The sequence below is a fragment of the Sus scrofa genome, chromosome 10 (genome assembly GCF_054392235.1).
Source record: "Sus scrofa isolate SSC_HxYL_T2T_F1_AM1 chromosome 10, Sscrofa_HxYL_maternal_Yorkshire_Landrace_v2.0, whole genome shotgun sequence".
NCBI classification, from domain to species: domain Eukaryota; kingdom Metazoa; phylum Chordata; class Mammalia; order Artiodactyla; family Suidae; genus Sus; species Sus scrofa.
This window is the reverse complement of record NC_139392.1, coordinates 22819982-22844401: the sequence shown is the minus strand read 5'-3', so window position 1 is coordinate 22844401 and position 24420 is coordinate 22819982. Positions and strand designations below refer to the sequence as shown.

Here is a 24420-nt window from a genome sequence, read left to right as displayed (position 1 = left end):
ACGCTGGAAACAAGGGGGAAGTGAAGCGACACAGACCATGTTCTTTGTTTCCAATACTTTCTGCCTTAACATATCTCTGGTCCGATGACATCAGGATCAGCCACAGGACCTGCTTTGAGCCATTAAATACAAGCCAGAGTGACGCAGATCACATACGCATCGAAGCCCTGACATGGTTCTACCACTGCTCCTCTCCCTGCCCCCAAATCACCGTTTCTAAAAAGAGATCACCTCAAAAAAAAATAAAGTAAAATAAAAAAGGGATCACCTCTTCAGCTGTGTCTCCAGATGAAGATACATGAAGTAGAGCTGCTGTCAACCTGCACCCAGTAGGTGCTGGGAGCAAAATATAAACCTTTTGTTGTTGTAAAGTGCTAAGATGTTGAGTTTATTTGTTGCAATATAACCTAATGAAAGCTGCCTCATAGAGGGTGAGAATACTAAAAACACTCTGCTTATCCAACCTCTGATTCCATTACTCAGAATAATCATGGGATCATAACATGTAGTGCTCAGAGGAGTTTAGTAGTTACATAATCTAGCCCCCCATTACAAGTGAGACGTTAGCGCTTAAATGATGCATTTATGGATGTGCAATTAACTTAATGACTAGTCACAGTCCACATCTGAATGTCCTGACTCTATTATTCAAAAACTGGTGCTGAGTATAAGCATATCTTCTTCAACTACATTAAAAGGAAGGATCACTAACATTATAGATAGATATGAACGCAGAGTGATGAATTCCCTGTGGGAAAAGGTTATTGCTGCGAACTCACAGCTGATTTTTCCCCTAGTGATGCTTGATTTGCTAAGAGCTATTTTCATTCTCTCTCCTTGTGTTCAAAACTGCAAATATGTGACAAACCCATCAGACTAAGCAGTACTTGCATACCCGTGGTCTCTCCTGGAACCGTGCTGAGATTGAACTATAAACCCAGCCTCATTAGCAACTCTCCTCTCACTCACTTGCCTAAAGTGGACTTAGTTTAAGGATCAAAGAATTTTGGATTCAGAGAAAAGAATCATTCATTTGGGAATCATCAGGACAATTATGAAAAGAACCAAAAAGACCACAGAAAGGTTAATCTAGGTCACACAGGAGCAAGTCTTGCTTCTGCAGATATTAGTCACAGAAGTGGGATAAAAGTTGAAACCATAAACTTTTTTTTTTTTTTTTTTTTTTTTTGTATTTCTAGGGCTGTACCCGCAGCATATGGAGGTTCCCAGGCTAGGGATCAAACTGGAGCTGTAGCCGCCAGTCTAACCACAGCCACAGAAATCACGGGACCCAAGCCGAATCTGTGACCTACACCACAGCTCACAGTAACGCTGGATCCTTAATCCCCTGAGTTAGGCCAGAAATCGAACCCAAAACATCATGGTTCCTAGTCAGATTCATTTCCACTGAGCCATGACAGGAGCTCCCAAAACTGTAAACATCTTTAATTTGGAAAAGTTTTGAAGGTGAAAGGGATACTCAGTTATCTACGACTAATTTTAAAAAGCAACACAAAACAAAACAAAACCCTGATTTGTAGTGTTTGCCAGTCTCTGTGATGCAATTACTTCCACCATTGCTCGCTGAAACCACCAGCAGTTTAATAACCGGCTTGCAAAATTCCTGAATGCTTACCTTTTGGTTTTTGTGAGCTGGTATGAGGTTGGCACCTGACCGGCCTGGGATTGAGTCTCAGTTGTATCAGCTTGTAGCTGTGTTGTAAGTATATCCCACAAGCTATCTTGATCTTTGGTGTCTTAATTGGCTTAATAATTGCTATTTTGTCTGACTGGAGATATGGATGACAAAACTCCTGAAGCCTTTCCTACTTTGTTTTTTCTTTTGTTTTTTTTTGTTTGTTTGTTTGTTTTTGTTTGTTTGTTTTTTTTTTTTTTTTTTGGTTAATCCACTCCAGCAATGTGAGATCCCCTGCAAGAGCTCAACACGCCTGCCTCAGGACCAGCTGCTGCTACTCTGCTACTTTCATTGCCGAAATGGCATCCACCCAGATCGCCTCACGACTCACCTGCTGTCTCTCATCCTTTGCGTTCCTCTGAGCATTTATTGCCAGTTTACAATAACATGTGGTGCTTATTTACATGGTTTTTGTCTCACTCTATTAAAATATAAACTTCACAAGAGTAAGAACTGTGATCTCCTTGTTATTCGAAAAAACATAGACTCAGTAAATACTGGTTGAATAAAGAAGTCAATGAAGAAATGACTGAATAAACAGTACACTTTTAAGTATTTACTAATTATCCTATCTTGAGGCTATGGACAACTAATCATACCTTGATTTCCCTCCAGAACTAGTTATCTTCCTACTCCAGCCAAAACATTTTCGGCTCATTCCTACCGCCATGTCTACTTATTTTTTGGTCCCACACTATTATAAACACCCTGGCTTGAGTTTTCCTTGTAATACAACTTTTCTGAGAGCAAAGAGAAAGCTAGGGGATGTGTGAAAACCTACTTAAGCACAGTGCTGTAAAACTTTGGAGGAATCACTGCTTTTTACTAAATTGGAAAGGAAACTCTAGAAAGTTGATAAAGGATATTAACCATATCAACAAGTAGGCTCTATTACTAGATAACTGAGTACCTTCCTTCCCCAAATTTCACTGTTAGGGCAAAAACACAAGGGGAAAATAAATAATGGCATTATATTAATAAATAATATGTGTACAACAAAGTCACAATCTTTACGTATTTATTTTTTGCCTCAGCATGCAGCGGCTTGATATGGGATCTCAGTTCCCAGACCAGGGATTGAACCTGGGCTGCAGTGGGAAGAATCCTAACCCTTAGACCACCAGAAAATGCCCTCTAATCCTGTTTTGAATTGATAGTGAAAGACATAGTAATCTTTTGGTGTCCCAACTAATGAACATAATTTTTGAAAGAAAAGTCAAGTACTGAACATTCATTTGGAAAAGAGACCTAAGCTACTTGTCCCAAGAAAATATGAGAACACATTTATATCCGATTCCGGTGTCACCCTCTATAGTCATCAGACTAATTTAATGTCATAAGGCAAATCCACGTAGGAGGAGGTTTCTGAGCACTCGATTCAAAGAGGAAGGTTTAACATGTAAAGAAGGAGGAAAGAGAAGAGAAAAACATAGGCTTATTGTACAGAGCACTTACTGAGTTAAAAAAAATCATTTTATAATTCAGTGTGCATAAAAGTTAATTTTTTGCCCAATAAAATGGCATTCATCAGGTAGTTTCATTATAAATAAGTTTTATCCATAATAGATATTATGGGTTGAATTGCGTCTCCCAAGGATATGTGGAAGTCCTAAACCCTGGTACCTGGTCCCTATTTACTTTATTTATAAAATAAACAAGAGTCTTTGTAGATGTAATCAAGTTGAGACGTGGTCATTAGGATGAGCCCGAATCCAATACAACGGATATCCTTATAAAAAGAAGAGAAGACATACAGACAGACAAGGGAGAACTCCATGTAATTAGACTGGCAGAGCTTGAAGAGACGTAGCTGCAAGCCCAGGAATCCTAGGGCTTCAAGACCATCACTCGATGCTAGACAGAGGCAACTAAGGATTCTATCAAGAGCCTCCCAAGGAGCATGGCCCTGCTGACATCTTTATTTCAGACTTCCAGCCTCCAGGACTATGAAAGAATAAATTTCTGTTGCTTAAGCCACCCAGTTTATGGTACTTGGTTTCAGCTGCCTGAGGAAACTAATACCGTAGCCCCAAACTGGAAGCATCTGAGATGACTGTCAACAGGTGAATGAATAAACAAACTATGATACAGCTATACAACAGAATATTATTCAGTGACTAAAAAAAAAGAAATGAGTTATCAAGTCACAAAACATCATGAAGAACACTTAAATGAATACTGCTACTTGAAAGATGCGAGTCTGAAAAGGCTACATATTCTATGACTCCAATTACATGACATCTTGCAAAAGACAAAACATAGAGACAGCAAAATATTACCCAGGGGTTGAGAACAGGAAAGGAAGATGAAAAAGGTAAATCATAGGATAAAGTTAGGATGGTAATACTCTTCTGTATAATACTGTAATAGAGCATTTGTCAAAACCTATAGAACTTGAGAGCACAAAGAGTGAACTTTAATGTATGCAGATTTTTCACGATCACTTAGGAGGTCAAAGGATCCCAGGAAAGAATGTTGATTGTAACACACAAATGTATAAAACAATCACACAGTAGGGGTGGGAAAAGGTGCCAACCTAAGTAAGCACTGGAAACATGCAGAGTGGTAAAAGATGAAAGGAAATGCACAAATTGATAAAGCTATTTCTATAGGATTATGGGTTAAGAATCTGACACTGGTATATACTTCATATACTCTTTAATGTACTGAATTTTTTCCCACTGTACAATACAGCATGGGGACCCAGTTACACATACATGTATACATAATTTTTTCTCCCATTGCCATGCTACGTTGTAAGTATCTAGACATGGTTCTCAGTGTTACACAGCAGGTTCTCACTGTAAATCCATTCCATGAGCAATAGTTTGCATCTGCTGACCCCAAGCTCCCAATCCCTCCCACTCCCTCCCCCTCCCCCTGGGCAACCACAAGTCTATTCTCCAAGTCCGTGATTTTCTTTTCTGTGGAAAGGTTCATTTGGGCTGCATATTAGATACCAGATATAAGTGAATTAAGTAAATGGATGGCAGATCACAGGTTTCCCACTGTTAGATTGGGAATTTAGAGACAAGCAAGGGGAGGGAGCTAGAATCATCCACGTGGTAATGAAGTTAGAGGCATCGACATAAGCTCACGTTCAGCTTAATGTGTGTACCAATGTACATACAGATATATGCATGGAAATGTGTACAAACACACACATTTCTGGACTCTGTCAACGAGGTGGCCTAAAGGAAATGACATCGAGTGGCACCAAGAACACCTTACATTCAGATATTGGTTTCTATTGTCATCCTCGAGCAAAAAGGACAAGGCTCCCTGGGAGCAATGGCCCATGGTAGGACTGGGGCAGGAAATACAAAAGACACGTCTGGAACACCTTGTGGAGCCAGAAAATCAGGAAGTAAAGCACCTCACATCAACAGAGAGGATGTTAAAAGAGGACAGGAACCAGGTGAAAGGAGTCCCAGTGGCCAAAGCTGGAACAACTTGAGTAACGAAATAGCAAAGTAGTATTAGATCATAACTCAAAGTACAAAATAAATATCCATGACTCTGCAGTGACATAAATCCTTGAATAAATTAATAAATGGAGGAGAAAAGCCAAACGCCCCATGAGAAGAATCTCAAGTTATAAATACATATATAAATACATATACATCTATATATATTTATCCTTAATACTATACATATATATTTTTTTTTTTATCCTTAACCCACTGAGTGAGGTCAGGGATTGAACCCACATCCTCACAGATACGAGCTGGGTTTCTTACTCCTGAGCCATGACAGGAACTCTGAATCTCAAGTAATTTATGAAGATGCTCTGCTCTGCTGGAGGGGAGCACAATTCTGCCCTCCTTGGTTGGGGGCTGCACATAGTGACTTCCTTTCTAAGAGGAGAGTCCAGAAAGGGGAAAAAGAAGTAAGTCTTCAGCGGAGAAGCCTGACAAACACCATGTCCCCGGTGATTAAGGTCAACACCAGAAGTCACGAATCATGCTGACTGTACAGTTTACCTTTGTGGTCTTCCTCCCAATAGCCCATAACTCCAGTTTTACCAGGAGAAAAACATTCAATGAAGTCCAGTGTTGGGAGAGTCCATAAATTATCTAAACAGTACTCCTCAAAATTGTCAAGGTCATCAAAAACAAGACCGGAGGAACTGCCACAGCCAAATGGAACCTAAGTATATTTAACAACCACATGTGATATGGTATCCCATGGGATCCCAGAATAGGAAAAGAATATCAGGTAAAAATTTGAACATCAGGAAATCTGAATAAACTATTGACTTCAGCTAATAATGTATCAGTATCGGTTCACTAATCATGACAAATCTACCATAATGATAGAAGATGTTACAAATAGGGGCCATGCAGAGATGCCCATTATCACTAATTATTAGAGAAATGCAAACTGAAGTTACAATGAGGTGTCACCCCACATCAGTCAGAATGGCCATCACCAAAAATCCACAATCAATAAATGCTGGAGAGGGTGTAGAGAAAAGGGAATCCTATGACACTGTTGGTGGGAATGTAAACTGGTATAACCACTACGGAAAACAGTACGGAGGCTCCTCAAAAAACTAAAAATAAAACTACCATATGATCCAGCTATCCCATTCCTGGGCATCTATCCAGAGAAAACCATAATCCAAAAAAATACATGCACCCCGATGATCACTGGAGTGCTGTTTACGGTAGACAAGACATGAAAGCAACCTAAATGCCCACTGACTGAGGAATGGATAAAGAAGATGTGGTACATACATACAATGGAATATTACTCAGCCATAAAAAAGAAATAATATGCTCAGCAATATGGAGGGGCCTAGAGATTATCATACTAAGTGAAATAAGTCAGAGAAAGACAAAAATCATATATCACTTATACGTGGAGTCTAAAAAAATTATTTTAAAAAAAGAACCTACTTACAAAACAGAAACAGATTCACAGACTTTGAAAAAAAAACTTATGGTTGCCAAAGATAAAGGGTGGGAAGAAGGGATGGATTGGGATGGATTGGGAGTGTGGTACTGGCATCCGCACACTATTACACATGGACTGGATGGCCAATGGGGACCTGCACAGGGAAATCTACTCATTATCTGTGATGATCTATATGGGACTGGATTTGTGTGTATGTATAAGTGAATCTCTTTGCTGAACATTAGAAATTAACACAACGTTGTAAATCAACTATACGCCAATAAAATTTTTAAAAAAGAATAAAGGAAATTGAGGGTGTGATATGAGACCCTCCTGTACTCTCCTCTCAGTTTTTCTGCAAACCTAAAATTATTCTAAAATAATAAAGTCTATTATAATAATGTAAGAGTTAAAAATAATGCCAAAATAGCATGAAGCAGGAAGATATTCAATTCTTATAGCACATGCTATAAAAATCCCATCACTGGGAATTCCCGCTGTGGCTCAGTGGTTAATGAACCCGACTAGCATCCATGAGCACGGGGGTTCCATCCCTGGCTTCACTCAGTGGGTTAAGGAGCCGGCACTGCCCTGAGCTGTGGTGTAGGTCACAGATGAAGCTCGAATCTGGCATTGCTGTGGCTGTGGCACAGGTCGGCAGCTACAGCTCCAATTTGACCCCTAGGTGAACCTCCATATGCCACAGGTGAAGCCCTGAAAAGACAAAAAGATGAAAAAAAATCTCATCACTTATTTAGCAGCTATTCGTTGAGTGACTATCCTGAGCTAGGCAGCAGCTACCCACTCACGTAGGATACATCAGTTAACAAAATACCCATGGTTCCTACAACCATGTCTTAACAACTGCATAGGTAAAATGCACATAAATAAACATAAAAATAGTATTTTCAAGTGTTGGCACGTATTATAGAAAAGCAATGTGAACTGTAATGCAAGTACATACAGCAAAGCTTAATCTAATGTGAACGGAGGTGGTGTAAATGGGAAGAGTGATACTCTCATTTTTATTTTCTAAAAGGAGAAAGTTTCAGAGATTTCCAATAAATCAGCAGTAAAATTTAAAAGAATTAAAAGCTCTAACTGTTCATGTCCACTCGAATTTCAAATTTTGATACTCTAATACCATTAATGGTAATTTTAGAAAATTACCGAAGATTAAAAAAAGAATAACTTCTCCTGAAATGTTTGATTCATCAAAAAAATACAAGCATCAAAAAATACAAGCTAAAAATAATTCTGCTGTAAGATTCAGGGAACAGTGACTAATCATGAAACAGCCACTGTTACTGTAAGCTGATGAGATAATTATTTATGAAAAAGCAGAGATGTCTTTCTCATCTGATAATTAGAGAGGCACTTCACAACACACTGGTGCAAAGATGTTAACTGGCTCAGTGAATATCAAAATTTTACATGTTTTTTTTTCTTTTTGTCTTTTTAGGGCCACACTTGAGGAGATTCCCAGGCTAGGGGTCGAATAGGAGCTGTTGCTGCCAGCCTACACCATAGCCACAGCAACTCGGGATCCCATCGGTGTCTGCGACTTACAGCACAGCTCATGGCAGCTCCGGATCCCTAACCCACCGAGTGAGGCCTGGGATCGAACCGGCAACCTCATAGTTCCTAGCCGGATTCGTTTCCAGTGCACCATGATGGGAACTCCCTCAAAGTTTTGTATGTTTCTACACCGTAGAATTTTAAAAACGAGTAGATGATTACTCCCTAATGAATGACATTAATCTTCTCTGACCTATTATTGAGCAAACTCAATTATATCTTGTAATGGCATTAAGACGGAATACATCCAACCATTTTTTATCTTTTTGGATTCTATTTGTTCTTTATAGATTGAAAGAAAACATTCTTTCAAATAACTCTATTCAAGTCCAGCTGCTTAATAACGGCTAGTGGGTTCTAGAAGATGGGACGGTATTCCAAAGTCTTCCTGAAGTTATTCAAGGAACTTTAATAATAGCTTTGTCAAACTACATTCCACTTACATACTATGACCACGCTTGGATCATGGGTTAAAATAAATTTTTTTTTTTTTTTTTTTTTGGCCATGCCCGCAGCATGTGGAGGTTCTGGGTTCAGGGGTCAAACCTGTGCCACAGAAGTGGCCAGAGTTGCTGCTGTGACAGTGTTTGATCTTTAACCCACTGTGCCACAGAAAAACTCCTAAAACAATTAATTTGAAGTTAAACTAGAAATGGAATTTACATCGACAATATTTAGTTTACCTCCAGATGCATAAAAGATTTGTGCAATGTATCTATAAATGACTTTTCTTTTTTTTCGGTCTTTTGAGGGCCGTACCCTCGGCACATGTAGGTTCCCAGGCTAGGGGTTGAATCAGAGCTGTAGCCACCAGCCTACACCACAGCCACAGCAACGTGAGATCCAAGCCAAGTCTTCAACCCACACCGCAGCTCAAGGCAATGCCGGATCCTTAACCCACTGAGTGAAGCCAGGGATCGAACCTGCATCCTCATGGATACTAGTCAGGTTCATTTCCACTGAGCGATGATGGGAACTCCTAAATGACTTTTCAAATGCATGGAGCTCTAATGTGGTCGTATCTCTAAAGCCTTTCACCATAGACTCATGCATCACGGTTACTACACGGTGCTCTCAGTATTTAAAACAGCCCCACAGACCCTATGGACCATGGGAAGAACTCACTTCAATAAAATTCTCTCAATACATTACAAGTAGAAAGTAACAGTTCTTTAATTATTAAAATTCAACTTATTCCACGTATTAGAACCAGTTTTGTAAAACCATGGAACAGATGTGAAAACAACTGGGAGAGAGTAATTGCAAATTCACTGGGACTCCATGTCAAGGGGAATGTCTCTCTGCTCAGGAAGAAGTGACTGTCCCTTCCTGAGCTCTTCTCCAAGATTCCTCACGTCCCAGGTTCTCATCCAGAAGGAAACAGAATTGTAGGACACTGGACAGTTCACATAAACAGTGTGCCCCTGGGGGGCAAGGCACCACTTTCATGAAAAAATATAGTTTGGTGCCAGAGGTGACTCCTTCCTCTTAATTTTAAAAGAATGTATTCCAAAGTTCAAGAGGAAAGATCACTGATTCATTAAATGCCTCTGATCCAAATAACTAAAATTTTCTGGGAGTTCCTGTTGCGGCTTAGCAGAAACGAATCTGACTAGCATCTATGAGGACACGGGTTTGATCCCTGGCCTTTCCTCAGTGGATTAAGGATCTGGCATTGATGTGAGCTGTGGTGTAGGTCACAGATGCGGCTCGGATCTGGCGTTACTGTGGCTCTGGTGTAGGTCAGAGGCTACATCTCTGATTCGACCCCTAGTCTGGGAACCTCCATATGCCTCAGTGCAGCCCTAAAAAGACAAAAACAACAACAACAAACTTTTCTGTGTACTTTTATTAAGTTTTGAGCAGTAGGCTAAGCTCCTCCCCTTTATCCCTTCAAAAATCAGTACACGTGGGCTAAGGGCAGAGAATCCAGAGCCAGGCCCTCCATTCTCTGCAGTGTGGCCTCAGGCAAGTAAATAACCTCTCCGTGCCAGAAGATAGAATAAATTCTACCTGATAGGGTGGTCATGTATGTTAAATGGAAATATCATGTGTAAAAGCTCATACTGCTTACTTTTTCTCCTAAATGATCCCTTCGAAGAGAGAAAGGTATTTATATATTACAACTCTGATGATTCCTAGCCTCAGTACATCCTCAAGAAAGTTCTTAAGAAAGATTTATTGTGGGAGTTCCCGTCGTGGTGCAGTGGTTAACAAATCCGACTAAGAACCATGAGGTTGCCGGTTCGATCCCTGGCCTTGCCCAATGAGTTAAGGATCCGGCAATGCTGTGAGCTGTGGTGTAGGTGGCAGATGCAGCTCGGATCCTGCGTTGCTGTGCCTCTGGCGTAGGCCGGTGGCTACAGCTCTGATTCGACCCCTAGACTGGGAGCCTCCATATGCTGAGGGAGTGGCTCCAGAAAATGCAAAAAGACCAAAAAAAAAAAAAAAAAAAAGGTAAGAAAGATTTATTGGGTGATGCAGAACTTGGGATCACCTGAATGTGAAATAAAGAGCTTGTTAAACTACATCCCCACAGGATCCACCCAGACATACCACATATCTGGGCCTGGGTCTGAGAGGCTGCATCTTAAACCAACATTCTGGCTCTTTGTAATGTACCAAAGGCTGAGATACCCAGCATAGCGACCGATTCTAGAAAATATGGGTGATTATAATCCTATCTATCTTATGGGGGAGTTATAAGGATTAAATGAAATGCAGCATATACAAAATGCTTAACATTGTTAGCCAATTTTACTATTAGCTATTATTTTATCCATTTGGCTGGAATATAGGATTTATGTTGTGAGTACTAAGAGGAAAAGGTGGAAAGAAGACCGAGGTTGTGAAAGTTTTCAAGTCAGGTTAAAAAAAAGTCAGAATTCCCATCATGGCTCAGTGGTTAATGAACCTGACTAGTATCCATGAGGACACGGGTTCAATCCCTGGCCTTGCTCAGTAGGTTAAGGATCCGGCACTGCCGTGAGCTGTGGTGCAGATTGCAGATGCGGCTCGGATCTGGCGTTTCTGTGGCTGTGGTGTAGGCCAGCGGCTACAACTCTGATTCGACCCCTAACCTGGGAACCTCCATATGCCTTGGGTTTGGCCCTAAAAAGACAAAAAAAAAAAAAAAAAAAAAAGTCTAAGTGTTTTGACAAAGAAGGCAGTATCATCATACCTTGCAAATATATGAACACAGATAAAAGATGGCCTGCTTAAAAAGTAAACAAAATGAGGCTTCGAATTTATTTATTTATTCGTCTTTTTTTTGGGCTGAACTCATGGAGGTTCCCAGGCAGGGGTCGAATCAGAGCTGTAGCCCCTGGTCTATACCCAGCCACAGCAGTGCTGGATCCCAGCCATGTCTGCGACATACACCACAGCTCACGGCAACGCCAGATCCTTAACCCACTGAGTGAGGCCTGGGATCGAACCCGCGTCCTCATGGACACTAGTTGGGTTCATTAACCACTGAGCCACGACGGGAACTTGCAAATTTATTTTTTAACTGATAAAAATATTGTGCTAGAGAATATATTAAATAATTACAAAGTATCTATTTAGAGTCTATCAATAAAATCACCCCCTCAAAGAAAGAAAACAAAGGATTTGTATGGAATTACAGTTTCACAGTTTAATGACCTTTAAAAAAAAGAGGTGATATTTTAGAGGTTACATACTCATCACCTTAAAAACCTAACTGCAGCAAACGCTAGGAAGAATTATAATATACCCTGAGCTGGAATCACAAAGTTCTTTACCATAAAATGCACTGTAAACCACTCATCTTGCTTTTTGTCTTGTCATTTCTCTTGCCTCCCCCCCTCCCCTGCCACCCACCCCACCGCCCCCAACATCTAAACCTAACGCTTCTGTGTCTCTCTTTCTATTGCAAGGGGCCCACTTAAGTTCCAAGGAGGATGAGCAACTATTTAAATAACAACTCTTTTCAATAAATATGCCCCTGAGGAAAAAAAAAAAAAAATCCTGAGTGTGTGTGCATGGGCTGTGATTTCACTGCTCATTTGTTTAAAGTTTGGCTTGGTTTTTCTCAGCTTGCCTTCAGCTGCCTTAGCGATAGCGTCTACTCTTGTTTTCAGCCAACCTCTGATTGACGCTCAGCTGTAACCATACAAGTCACAATCTTGCTGGTGCAGCCACAGAAGGCGACCCAGATTACCCAGCACCGTGTGCTGATGCCAAGGCGTCCTGTCCAACAGCAGCTGCTCCGTGCTTTGCCTTATTGATATTCAGATTCGACAGACACAAATCACAGGGTCCCTTTGAAAAGCACACACTCTGCCTGTCCTCATTTTAAACGTATTCTATAGCTACTGACCTTCATAAACACACAGCTGAGGCCATTTGGCCCCTGATTTTCCAGACCGACAAGGTTACCCCAGAAGTATTATACTTGTTTTTATTCGGGGAAGTCTGTGGAATCACAAAATAGCTCCACTTTTAAAACAGAAGGACATGTGATAGAAAGGAAACCCATTTCTCTCTGGCCAAAGAGGTGCTTTGCCATTCTCATTTGGGGGAGAGTGAGACTCTATCCCCTTGATGATGAGAGCAAATGTTGGAACACAAAGTTCTTTAAAGGTGAAGATAAATACATCGTGTCGGGAATAAAGTACAATATAGCTGATGATTAACTTCCTTTTAAAGGATATGAAGGGTAAAGTGCCAAATCTATTTATTCCATAAAAGTATAAACAGAACAAAATACTTTCTTCTCTACGACCATTTCAATCTCCTGCTCACCTCTCAAAAGGTTGGAAAAAAACACTTATATATCTAAGTGCTTCCAGGATCAGCCAAGTGTTCACACTGACTGGTCCCACTGATTTGTTTACCAGGACACCTGCTCATGCCAAATTCGTTTCACCTTTTTAAAAAGCCTTGTATTTTGCAGAACATGTAACAACACTACAAACTATTCCCATGAAGTATTTAAAAGTCAGGAAAAATTGCCCAAAGTTCAATAAAGGGGAAAGGCTTACTTTTTATGGAGATGAGCAGTGAGAGACTGAGGCAGACGGTGAGAAGGTGAAGAGCTGTCCTCAGAGCCATGGTCTCACAGCGTACATGCTCCGACCTGCTGCTGGTGGTCTGGTCCCGTCGGGCTCCCCAGCCTGCCTGCTCAGAAAGCGGCGTGTGCCTCCGAGACCCCCGGGGCCATCTCTGCCCTTTCTTCTCCGGTAGCTCCTCATGGAGAACAACAGGGACTCCGACGATGCCCAAAGCAGTTGTGTCTCTTAGCATCTTACTTACACAGGACGGTGGGGTGGCTTTTCAAACCTGGTGCAGATTTTTTTCATACTGGACTGGATTCACCCACCCCCAGACCTTGCAAACCACCTTCCTTCCCTTAACAATGCCTCCTAAAGGGACCTGCTTCAGGTGCGTCCTGAATCACCCTTAAAAGACAAATACCATATGATATCACTTATATCTGGAGTCTAACATGGCACAAATGAACCTCTCCACACAGAAAAGAAAATCATGAGCTTGGAGAACAGACTTGTGGTTGCCGAGGGGGAGAGGGGGAGTGGAGTGGATTGGGAGCTTGGGGTTAATAGATGCAAACTATTGCCTTGGGAGTGGATTAGCAATGAGGTCCTGCTGTGTCCTAGGAACTATGTCTAGTCACTAATGATGAGCATGATAATGTGAGAAAAAAATGTATACATGTATGTGTAACTGGGTCACCATGCTGTACAGTAGAAAAAAACTGTACTGAGGAAATAGCAATTAAAAAATAATAAATTGAAAAAAGAGTGATTTCTGATGATCATCTTGGCACGTGATTATTATGATCTGGCAACTATTAAAGGAATGCCCTATATTTCTGTATATTTCACTTCAGAGCACACTTCACAGACAGGTCAACGCTTCATAAACATACCTTCACAACCCAGTCAGATTATGGTTGTTGATAAAATGGACAGAGTTCTGGAGATTACCTAGGAGCAGTTTTTCTCCCATAAACCTAGAGCCCTTTTTTTTTTTTGTCTTTTTGCTATTTCTTGGGCCGCTCCCACGGCATATGGAGGTTCCCAGGCTAGGGGTCGAATCGGAGCTGTAGCTGCCAGCCTACGCCAGAGCCACAGCAACACGGGATCCGAGCCGCGTCTGCAACCTACACCACAGCTCATGGCAACACCGGATCGTTAACCCACTGAACAAGGGCAGGGATGGAACCCGCCACCTCATGGTTCCTAGTCGGATTCGTTAACCACTGCGCCACAACGGGAACTCCTAGAGCCCATTTTTAATCCTGGTTCATGATATTTATATCCTCTGGGAGTTCTTGAATTTTTGCTTTACTGTAATTGTGGAATGCAAATATGTTTGCTTGTTTTCATGGGCTAAATACTGCAATATCTCTCTTCAGATTAAATAGCTTAAGTTCTTATGACTGTACTATCCTTGAACACTTTAGGGAAATGTCTGTGAGTGAAAATCAGATGCCTTATACTCTGAGGTTAGTGCTAGTACATGGCCTTGATCCAATTGTTAAGATGCTACTAGTGGAGTTCCCATCGTGGCTCAGGAGAAAACGAATCTGACTAGCATCTATGAGGACACAGGTTCAATCCCTGGCCTCACTCAGTGGGTTAAGGATCCGGCATTGCCATGAACTGTGGTGTAGGTCACAGACACGGCTCGGATCCCAAGTTGCTGTGGCTGTGGTGTAGGCTGGCAGCTACAGTTCCCATTTGACTCCTAGCCTGGGAACCTCCCTGTGCTGCAGATGTGGACCTAAGAAGACAGAAAAGTAAAAAAAATAATAATAATAATTAATATTTTCTACCAATGTTAAAGGGACTCGTAGAATAAAGATGGAAATGGAACCACAGAGTTTACAGAAGGAATAATGTTCTGGACATCCGTGGGGAGATTCTAGTCCTCATTCTGCCACTAACTTGCTAGATGACGCTGGGCAGACAGTATAATGGCTCTGCATTCCCATTCTCCAGCTGATAGAATATAAGGATTCAAAGAGAGTATTCATAACCTCTATAATCTGAAGTTATTGTGAGCTATTTGTTAAAGTGCCCCAATGAAATTATTTGCATTATAGGGGGAAAAAACCTTCAAAAATAGTTAACTATCATGAACTCTGTAAGAAATAGTTAAAAATGGATAAGGCCCACAATAGTAAGTCAAATCCTCTGGGAGTGGATCAGAGTATAACATTAGTAGAAAATATTAAATTGTTGATGTAGATACACAAGCAAGAAATATGGACTTCAAAATACATAAACATCTGAGAGAACTCTCAAGTTTTACACAAAATCTGAAAGGTAAATTGCATTCTTAGTGTAAAGAGTAGCCTTTTTTTAATTAAGAAAAAAATTTTTTTTCAGCTTTTTTGTCTTCTTAGGTCTGCACCTACAGCATAGGGATGTTCCCAGGCTAGGAGTCCAATTCGGGAGCTGTAGCTGCCAGCCTACACCACAGCCACAGCAACTTAGTCTTGATCTTGTTATAAACCTAAAACTGCTCTTAAAAAACAGTCTTTTAAAAAGGCTCCACCATGGACCTCATGGGCCTCAAGGCTAAGCAAGCGACAAGGCACAAGACCACTTGAGACTGGAGAGGAAATGAAGAGCTCCAGGCCGAGAATCCGATGGTGTTAGAAAACCTTCTGTAAAGTTCTGTCATGAGCGTCACAATCAGAGAGACGACGAAGATCAGGGTTTCTCAAAAGATGAAAGTATCAAAGATAATAAGTGGTTGTGAAAACATATTACACCAAGAATGGTTGAAGAAATTGTATATGTTGAGCTGGAATACAGGGAAATAACTGGATATAGCTATTAAACAAAAGATTGAATGTCTACTATGTGTCAGACTGGGGGCTTGCCAAGAAATCTTTACAAAAGTAGTATTAGTTGGAGTTCCCGTCGTGGCTCAGCAGAAAATGAATCTGACTGGGCATCCGTGAGGACGCAGGTTGAATCCCTGGCCCTGCTCAGTGGGTTAAGGATCCACCATTGCTGTGAGCTGTGGTGTAGGTAGCAGATGCGGCTCGGATCCAGTGTTGCTGTGGCTGTGGTGTAGACCAGCAGCTACAGCTCCGATTGGACCCCTAGTCTGGGAACCTCCATATGCTGCAGGTGTGGCCCTAAAAAGGCAAAAAAAAAAAAAAGAAAGAAAGAAAGGAAGAAAAAGAAGTACCAGTTAAGCTGAATTTTCAAGTGTGAATACAGCAAATAAACAGAGGGGAAGCAGTGCTTAAGGGCTTTTCAGGAAAGGGTATGTGTATAGGAATAAAAGCATACAGTGATCAGGCAGATCAAGGAGTTAAAAATATTCAGAAATTGCAGAAAGATGAGTATGAACAGGGCAATGCCAGCATGTGAAACGCAGTAAACCACAAAATCAAGGAAGTCTAACTTCTAACATGAAGAAAGGAAGCAACAGGTCTTACTTGATCTTATTTTTTTCTTTTTATAGCCACACCTGCAGCATACAGAAGTTCCCAGGCTAGGGGTCAAATTGGAGCTGCACCTGCTGGCCTACGCTGCAGCCACAGCAACGCCAAATCCGAGCCTCGTCTGCAACCTATGCCACAGCTTGCGGCAACGCCAGATCCTTAACCCACTGGGCGAGGCCAGGGATCAAACCTGCATCCTCGTGGATACTAGTTGGATTCTTAACCCACAGAGCCACAGCAGGAACTCAATAGGTTTTAAACAGTGGATTAGCATAATTAGATTCACATTTAGGAAGATAACTTCAGTGGTCATGTAGCAATGGTTGGAAGGGGGCAGATGAGAAGCATGGAAATCAGTGGAAAGGATAGTTCACAGGAGAGCTGATGGGGCCAAACTCAATCAGATAGTGGGAACAGCAAATAAAAATAGAATAAAAGTAAACTAGTTAGAGCTAAAGGACTGACATAGAGGTCACAGGAGAGCTCTAATTTTTCCAGCTTGGGCACTGGGGCGAATAGAAATGCACTCACAGAAATGAAGAATACAGACGAGGGCTCCAAACAAGAAGCAGCAAGTACTCTCCTCCAGGTCAAACACATTGAAATATATGCATTTGGATGCAATATAACTTTTGTCAAAATACACAGGTAAGTTCGAAAAGAAAGGGGATACCCCATTGGGACAGAAATATCTTGTGTTTTGGCTTCCTGTAGGAGCCCCCGTTCCAATTCCTCCCCTTGGCTTTGGAATACAGATTGGGAGCAGGACACTCGCTCTTGAACTGTGCATGGAGAGCTCTCCATGAGAAACAGGAACCCAGCCTGCCCCGAGGGTGACCCTATACCAGCTGTAGGTGTCAACTTGCGTTGAACATGGGGTGCAAAATTCTAAGCCAAAAATATTATTAAAAATAAAAAAGAAAGAAAGAAGTCCTGGTTTGGAGATAGGAAAATCAATGGCACCCTGAGGCTAAGAGGAACCATTGTGTGGAAATGCTATAACTCATGGTTCGCACAGGGTTCCTGTCTGTGGAAGACAGCCTCTTCTGAAGATGAGCTCACAGTCGAAAACTATAGGTTAAACTAGAAACCTGCTGCCCTGAGAGCCAGCAGACATGACAATTGGGAACATTCACATTCAAAAGACTCAGAGAAAATGGAGCTATCAGAAGAGATGATAAAATGTCTGTTTAAATTTTTTTAAGAAATAAAAGAATGCATGTATTTCATAAAACAAGAAGACATAAAAAACAATTAGGCTTATTAGAAAATGAACCAAATATAAATTCTAAAAATTAAAAAGTCACTGAGATTTTGTTTAATTCAATTGATAGCTTAAATGGTAGACATTACTATACTCAGCTAAATAGGAGATGGTGGTTCTAAAGAATCATCCAGAATAGAACAGAGTGAGATAAGGAGATAGTTCAAAAGAATGAACGATGAAAAGGCACAGAAAGCTCTATTCCAGAAGAAAGAAGAAAATGGGGAAGATGTAATTCTTAAGAACTAACGGTATATCTTTTTCAAATATGAGCAAAAATATGACTTCTTATATTTAAAAAAGCCCACTTAGTCCCTAAAAAAATCATATTTAAAATGCATCGGATATAAGTGAAATAAGACAAAGTAAGCAAAATAAAATCTTAAAAATATTTGTCTTTAAAGTTAAAACGTCCACAGTGGAATTACAATCAAAAGTACTGAAGGAGTTCTCCTGTGGCATAGCAGGTTAAGGACCTGGTGTTGTCACTGTAGCATCTTGGGTCCCTGCTGTAGTTCGGGTTCAATCCCTGGCCTGGGTACTTCCACAAGTGTGGCGGAAAAAAAAAATCACTGAAGACTTCTCATCAACGAATTAGACGTCGTAAAACAAAAAATACAGGGGGAGACGACAGTGTGTTGATATGAATAATAGGTACAATTTTAAAATATAGTAAATTGGGGGTGACTATTCAAAACCCAGATGAGGATGTGTGGGAAATACACCTCCAGAACTCAGGATAGCAGTACTTCTTGGTGGAAACAATAGATATCACATCAATATAAGAACATTCACTGAGTACTTATTATATACCAGATACCAGAGTTAATATCAGTAAATCATATATGTATAAGGCAGAGTCATCGCCCTTGTGGAACTAGTGATCAGATAGAGTCTAGTGAGAAATAATAGTCTATGGCTCACTTACTTGATGTTTTAAATTGATCCAATGGACTGCAGAGAGTGATGGTTCTCTTCAGCTGATTACCCACTCTGGACTGCAGACTCTTGCCTGCACACCATCTCATGTATTTCTCACAGAATCTCCACAAAGTATACAAAGTTATCCCCATTTGACAAGTGGCAGAAGAGACATTGAGAGATCCAGGTCAAACATAGTAAGTGACAGAGCTTAGATTCAAACTCAGTTCTTAGTCTATTGTTCTTAATTCATGTTATGATGGTACTTATTTTTAATAAGTAAGTTATAAATGTATCCTTGTAAAAACTCTAAGGAATCTTTAATGACTATCAATCTCACATTCCTCCCCAGAAATAGCCATCATTATCTTTTGTGAAGATTGTTTCACACCATTATACACTAAGATATATAAATGACAGATAGATAATTGGTAGAAAAATTATCTGGCTTTCTTTCATTTTTTCTTTTTAAAGGCTCTAGATTGGTTAGTTTGCGTATATGAAAGACATTCCTAAAGGGGATTTTAACCGTCTCTAGGAATTAGCTAGTCCTGAGAGGGGCAGTTTCTCAGTCTCTCCAAGGTTAGAAAAAGAAGTCAAAACATTAGAAATACGGACAATAAAAAGTGTGATTAATTCAGACACTCAGTAACAAGCAAAACAGTGGATGAAGATGAAATCTCAAAATTTTGGGTAGAATGTGAAGAATATATAACTATATAGTTATATGAGTTTATAGTTAGATGATAAGTAGGAACATGATAAACAGATGATAGATAACGCAAATTAAGGAATGTCTCTCACCATCAACAAGGACTGAGTCATTAGCCACTATATTTGCGGACCTACAGAACAGCCTAGAAAGAATTCATGGTGAAGATCAGGGATAAGGCACTCTGTCCTCTGGGAAAACAGGCAGAACAGGCCTTTTAGATGGTTAGAAATATTTCAGGAGGAAAAAAAAATTTATGAACCTAGATTCTTGCTTCTTCCTATATTAAGAAAAGCACTAAAATCGTTAACTAAGATAGTTGTTCCTCAGGACTAGCAGGAAACTTCTATCAAGATGTATGCTTAATTGCACATAACCCCTCTGCCAAAATCATATATATACTGGCCTCTCCCGCTACCTCTTTGGAGCAGTTCTTCAGTGTTGTCTGAGAGGCTGTTTCACCAGCTAGAGTCCTCATAAGATACTGGATAAACGTGACTCACAGCTCATAAAATGTGCATTGGTTCCCCACCCTCCACCCCCGATACACACAAGTTTTGGCAACCATGAAGGGACCCAAAGCAGACTTCTCTCCTTCACCTGAATCCTATGAGGATCCGGCACCAGTAAGGGGCTCTATGCCTGTCCACCTCGTCAGGGAATCCAGATGGATCTGGCTGTCTCCCCTGGTCTTGGATCTCCCATGTTGGTTAAGGAGTCTGAGTTTATTCAGAGGTCGTTAAGCTCCTGGCTATGAGGAGTTGGTTATCCTTGAACATAGATTTAAGAAGAGGCACCCATATTCCCCAGTTTAGAGAGACTGGGAGGATTTTGCTCAGCTGAAAGTCACAAAGGAGATTAGGTAGAAGGCTGACCTGACATTTTTCCTCAATTCGGCGACCTTAATCTAACTGTTGGGATAAAATTGAAGATACCTTATGAGAGTTCTCAGCTCCAAAGAAAAGAGACACAGATTTTCCCAACCAGCTGCAGCTTTCTCAGGCAATTGAGAAATTTATAGGAGTAGTGAATGCTACTCCTCATACCATGCAGCAGTCCCACAGGGAAACCCAGTCATTAATTAAAATCTTGCTCATCTGGGGATGAACAATATAAGAGTTGTCCACTCAGTGCTCCAAACACCCATAGCCGTTTTTTCCCCCATTTTTTAAAGGTTTATTGAAGTACAGTTGATTTACAATGTTGTGATAATTTCTGCTGCACGACAAAGTGATTCGGCTACACATATACACACATCCATTTTCTTTTTCAGATTCTTTTCCCATGTAGACCCGTCATAGCACCCATAACAGTTTTATTGACTGCAGAAGGGAAAAACCAAGACACCTAAGAGTGGCAGTGACTCTAGGGTGACACCTAGAGGAGTTAACGAAGAGAATTTCTTCGTAATTTTATCCTAATAAACCAACTTTAAAATGGGAAATAAAGTTTCCCAAACAGAGAAACAAGGGATATCAGAGAGCCAGCCTCCAACTGGTACCCCAGCCAGGTTTATGTATGAACCTTCTACTTGCAAGTAACTACCTAACTGGGAACTAAGAAAATGCTGCACTAATGTGGCCAAGATGAGGCTCTTACGACATTCCAAAACTGACCTCTGTGTACATAGAGAAAGCCAGCTTGATAGAACATCTTTTCAAAATTCTGAACTGAAGGAAACAAAAGTCCTTCTAGGATAACTTGCTTTTCTTTCCCTGTGCCTTGAGATGTAAGTGTTCTAACAGGGCTTTCAGGAACCCTTATCTTATCTAGATCACCTGCAGTTCCTGAGACTGAGGAGTGGGGGTGGGGTAGGGGAGGAGAAAAGAAGCCTTTTGAAATTCAAGTGAGTAAACTTATCCCAACTGGTATTTATAAATTAGTCAACTTTATAATATCTGATCATGACTACGCCTTAAAATCAAGCTATGAGGAATTCACATCGTGGCGCAATGGTTAACGACCCTGACTAGGATCCATGAGGACACGGGTTCAATCCCTGGCTTCCCTTGGTGGGTTAAGGATCTGGCATTGCTGTGAGCTGTGCTATAGGTTGCAGACACCACTTGGATCCTGCTTCGCTGTGGCTGTGGTGTAGGCCAGCAGCTACAGCTCCAATTCGACCCCTAGCCTGGGAACCTTCATATGCCTTGGGTTCAGCCCTAAAAAGACAAAAATAAAATAAAATAAAATAAAGCTATGAGATCTCTATGTCTGTCTATCTTTCGGTGTGCACATTATAAATATGTGTCTAACCTTGGATAGTATTGCCGAAATTAATTTGTAAATGAGCTCCATTTAATTGGTATAAAGTAAAATTAAGTGCTTATATAAAATTCTCAGAAATATAAAAGAAACTAACCCAAATAAACTTCAGGTCCATGTGATCTGGGAAACATTCAGTATTAAATTAATATTTGGTATTAAAGTTAGTTTAAGTTTTTTGGTTTAATTAATATCTTTAGAGTCATCAACATTAAGTATAATACTTTTATTGCACCTACATATACTAAAAGTAAAATAAGTGTTTTTTCGTTTTTTTGTTTTTTGTCTTCTTAGGGCTGCACGCAGAGCATATGGAGGTTCCCAGGCTAGGGGTCTAATCAGAGCTACAACTGCCAGCCTACACCACAGCCACAGCAACACCAGATCCTTAACCCACTGAGTGAGGCCAGGGATCGAACTCACAACGTTATGGTTCCTAGTCGGGTTTGTTTCCGCTGCACCACAAAGGAAAGTCCCAAATAAGATTCTACTATTTCTGTTACAAAATTTGTCATTAAGAAAAGTGACTTGAGGAGTTCCCGTCGTGGCGCAGTGGTTAATGAATCTGACTAGGAACCATGAGGTTTCCGGTTCGGTCCCTGCCCTTGCTCAGTGGGTTAACGATCCGGCGTTGCCGTGAGCTGTGGTGTAGGTTGATGATGCGGCTCAGATCCCGCGTTGCTGTGGCTCTGGCATAGGCTGGTGGCTACAGCTCCGATTGGACCCCTAGCCTGGGAATCTCCATATGCCGCGGGAGCGGCCCAAGAAATAGCAAAAAGACCAAAAAAAAAAAGAAAAGAAAAGAAAAGTGACTTGATAGGAGAAAATTTTTATAAGTGCATTAAGTATAAATGAGATCAGAGTTTTTAGGTGAATGCTTTAGGAATAATTATGTTTTAGAAATATCAACTTAAAAAAGTTTCTCCACATTTTTGGTAACCTGAAACTTTAGAGTTTTGCTTAAATACCTAGATCATCATTCCCCAAAAAAATAAGATACTGAAACATTAATTAATGAAATGGGCTGGAGTTCTCGCTGTGGCACAGTGGAAACAATCCAACTAGTATCCATGAGGATTCAGGTTCAGTCCCTGGCCTTGCTCAGTGGGTTAAGGATCCCGCATTGCCATGAGCTGTGGTATAGGTCACAGATGGGCTTAGATCCAGCATTGCTGTGGCTGTAGTGTAGGCTGGCAGCTACAGCTCCAGTTCGACACCTAGCCTGGGAACTTCCATATGCTTCAGGTGTGGCCCTAAAAAACAAAAACAAAACAAAACAAAAAAGAAGTGAGAAAGGGTAGAAATGAGGGCAATTTTAAAAAGAAAAAAAAATTTTTTCAGCGGACGTGAAGTTCAAGTGTTGTTACCTGTCTTTGAGTTAATCAATAGGTAATAAATCTATTTCAGGTAGTAAGTCCTATGGAAAAAAATTAACCAGGATGTGCTAGGGAGATGGAGGACTGCTATTTTTTACAGGGTAGTCAGGGGGGGGCCTCCTGATAAGGTTAGGTCTGAGCAGAAACCCAGAGGAGGTGGAGGAGTTAGCCACGTGGGCTATTTTGCAAAGTTGCCCCATCCCTAACCCTCACCCTCTGGGAAGAGATGTCCAGGTAGGGATATCTTCAAGGGAATCTGGGGTGAGAGCATCCTTGACGGGTTTGAGGAGAAGCAGGGAGGCTGCCTGAGAGACTCAGCACAGAGAAGCCTCAAGACATCAGCAAGGCGGGGGGCTGGCTTGTGGAAGGTCCCTAAAGTCATTGCGACTCTTTGCTTTTGATGCTGAGGGAAATGTAGAGTCATTTCAGGGTTTTGAAAAAAGGAGCAATAGGATCGGACTGTATTTTTAAAGGTTTACCATGGCAGCCTGTGGACAACAGGCTGTGGCAAGGCGAGATGGAAGTCAAGAGACCAATTAGAAAGTTGGTTCCAGGTAAGAATAGCAGCGGTCACCAGGGTGATACTGACGGCGGCAAAATCCGTTCAGATTCTGAGTGTATTTTGAAAGCAATGGGATATGATTTTTGGTTGAATAAAATGTTTGTGGTATGAGAGAAAAGAATGAATAACCGTAACTCATTGTTGGTGGACTTGTGCAACAGAAGGTTAAAAATGAGGTGGGAAAAATACAAAAAAATAAGAATTTGACTAGGAGGAAGAAACAAGAACATAGATTTAGACATATTAAATTTTGAGACTCTATTAGCTATGTCAACTATTTTGACATAGTCTACAAGTGGCTATATCAAATAAATTAGTGTATATATGAGTCTGGGAGCTCATGAGAGAAGTCTGGGTTAGATATATAATCCACATAACAGTGGTATCTGAAGCTAGTGGGTGAGATGACAACACAGGGCAAAGGGTAGATTCTTTTGTTTGTTTGCTTTTTAGGACCAAACCTGCAGCATATGGAAGTTCTCAGGCTAGGCATCAAATCAGAGCTGCAGCTGCCAGCCTACACCACAGACACAGCAACATCAAATCCGTGCTGTGTCTGCGACCTACACCACAGCTCACGGCAATGCCAGATCCTTAACTCACTGAGCAAGGACCAGGGATCAAAACTGCATCCTCATGGATACTTGTCTGGCTTGTTACCACCAAGCCACAATGAGAACTTCGGGGCATATTTTCTT

The 24420-nt window shown here is 40.9% G+C and overlaps 1 protein-coding gene across 6 annotated transcripts in view; it reads right to left on the bottom strand.

Moving 5' to 3' along the window:
• Nucleotides 1-24420, bottom strand: part of CRB1 (crumbs cell polarity complex component 1) — a 242556-nt gene that overhangs the window by 181632 nt on the left and 36504 nt on the right. For 3 of the 6 annotated variants that reach the window (XR_014817493.1, XR_014817494.1, XM_021064482.2), the window contains exon 1: nucleotides 13180-13408. The exons of 1 other annotated variant lie outside the window; for it this stretch is intronic. Coding sequence is in view for 2 of the 5 variants with exons in the window: in XM_021064482.2 (XP_020920141.2) it covers nucleotides 13180-13249 (70 nt within the window). In the remaining 3 variants the exon portion in view is untranslated. Of the gene's footprint in view, nucleotides 1-13179; nucleotides 13466-24420 lie in introns of those variants that run through there. 2 more of the 6 variants (XR_014817495.1, XM_084979317.1) reach the window with 1 other exon arrangement.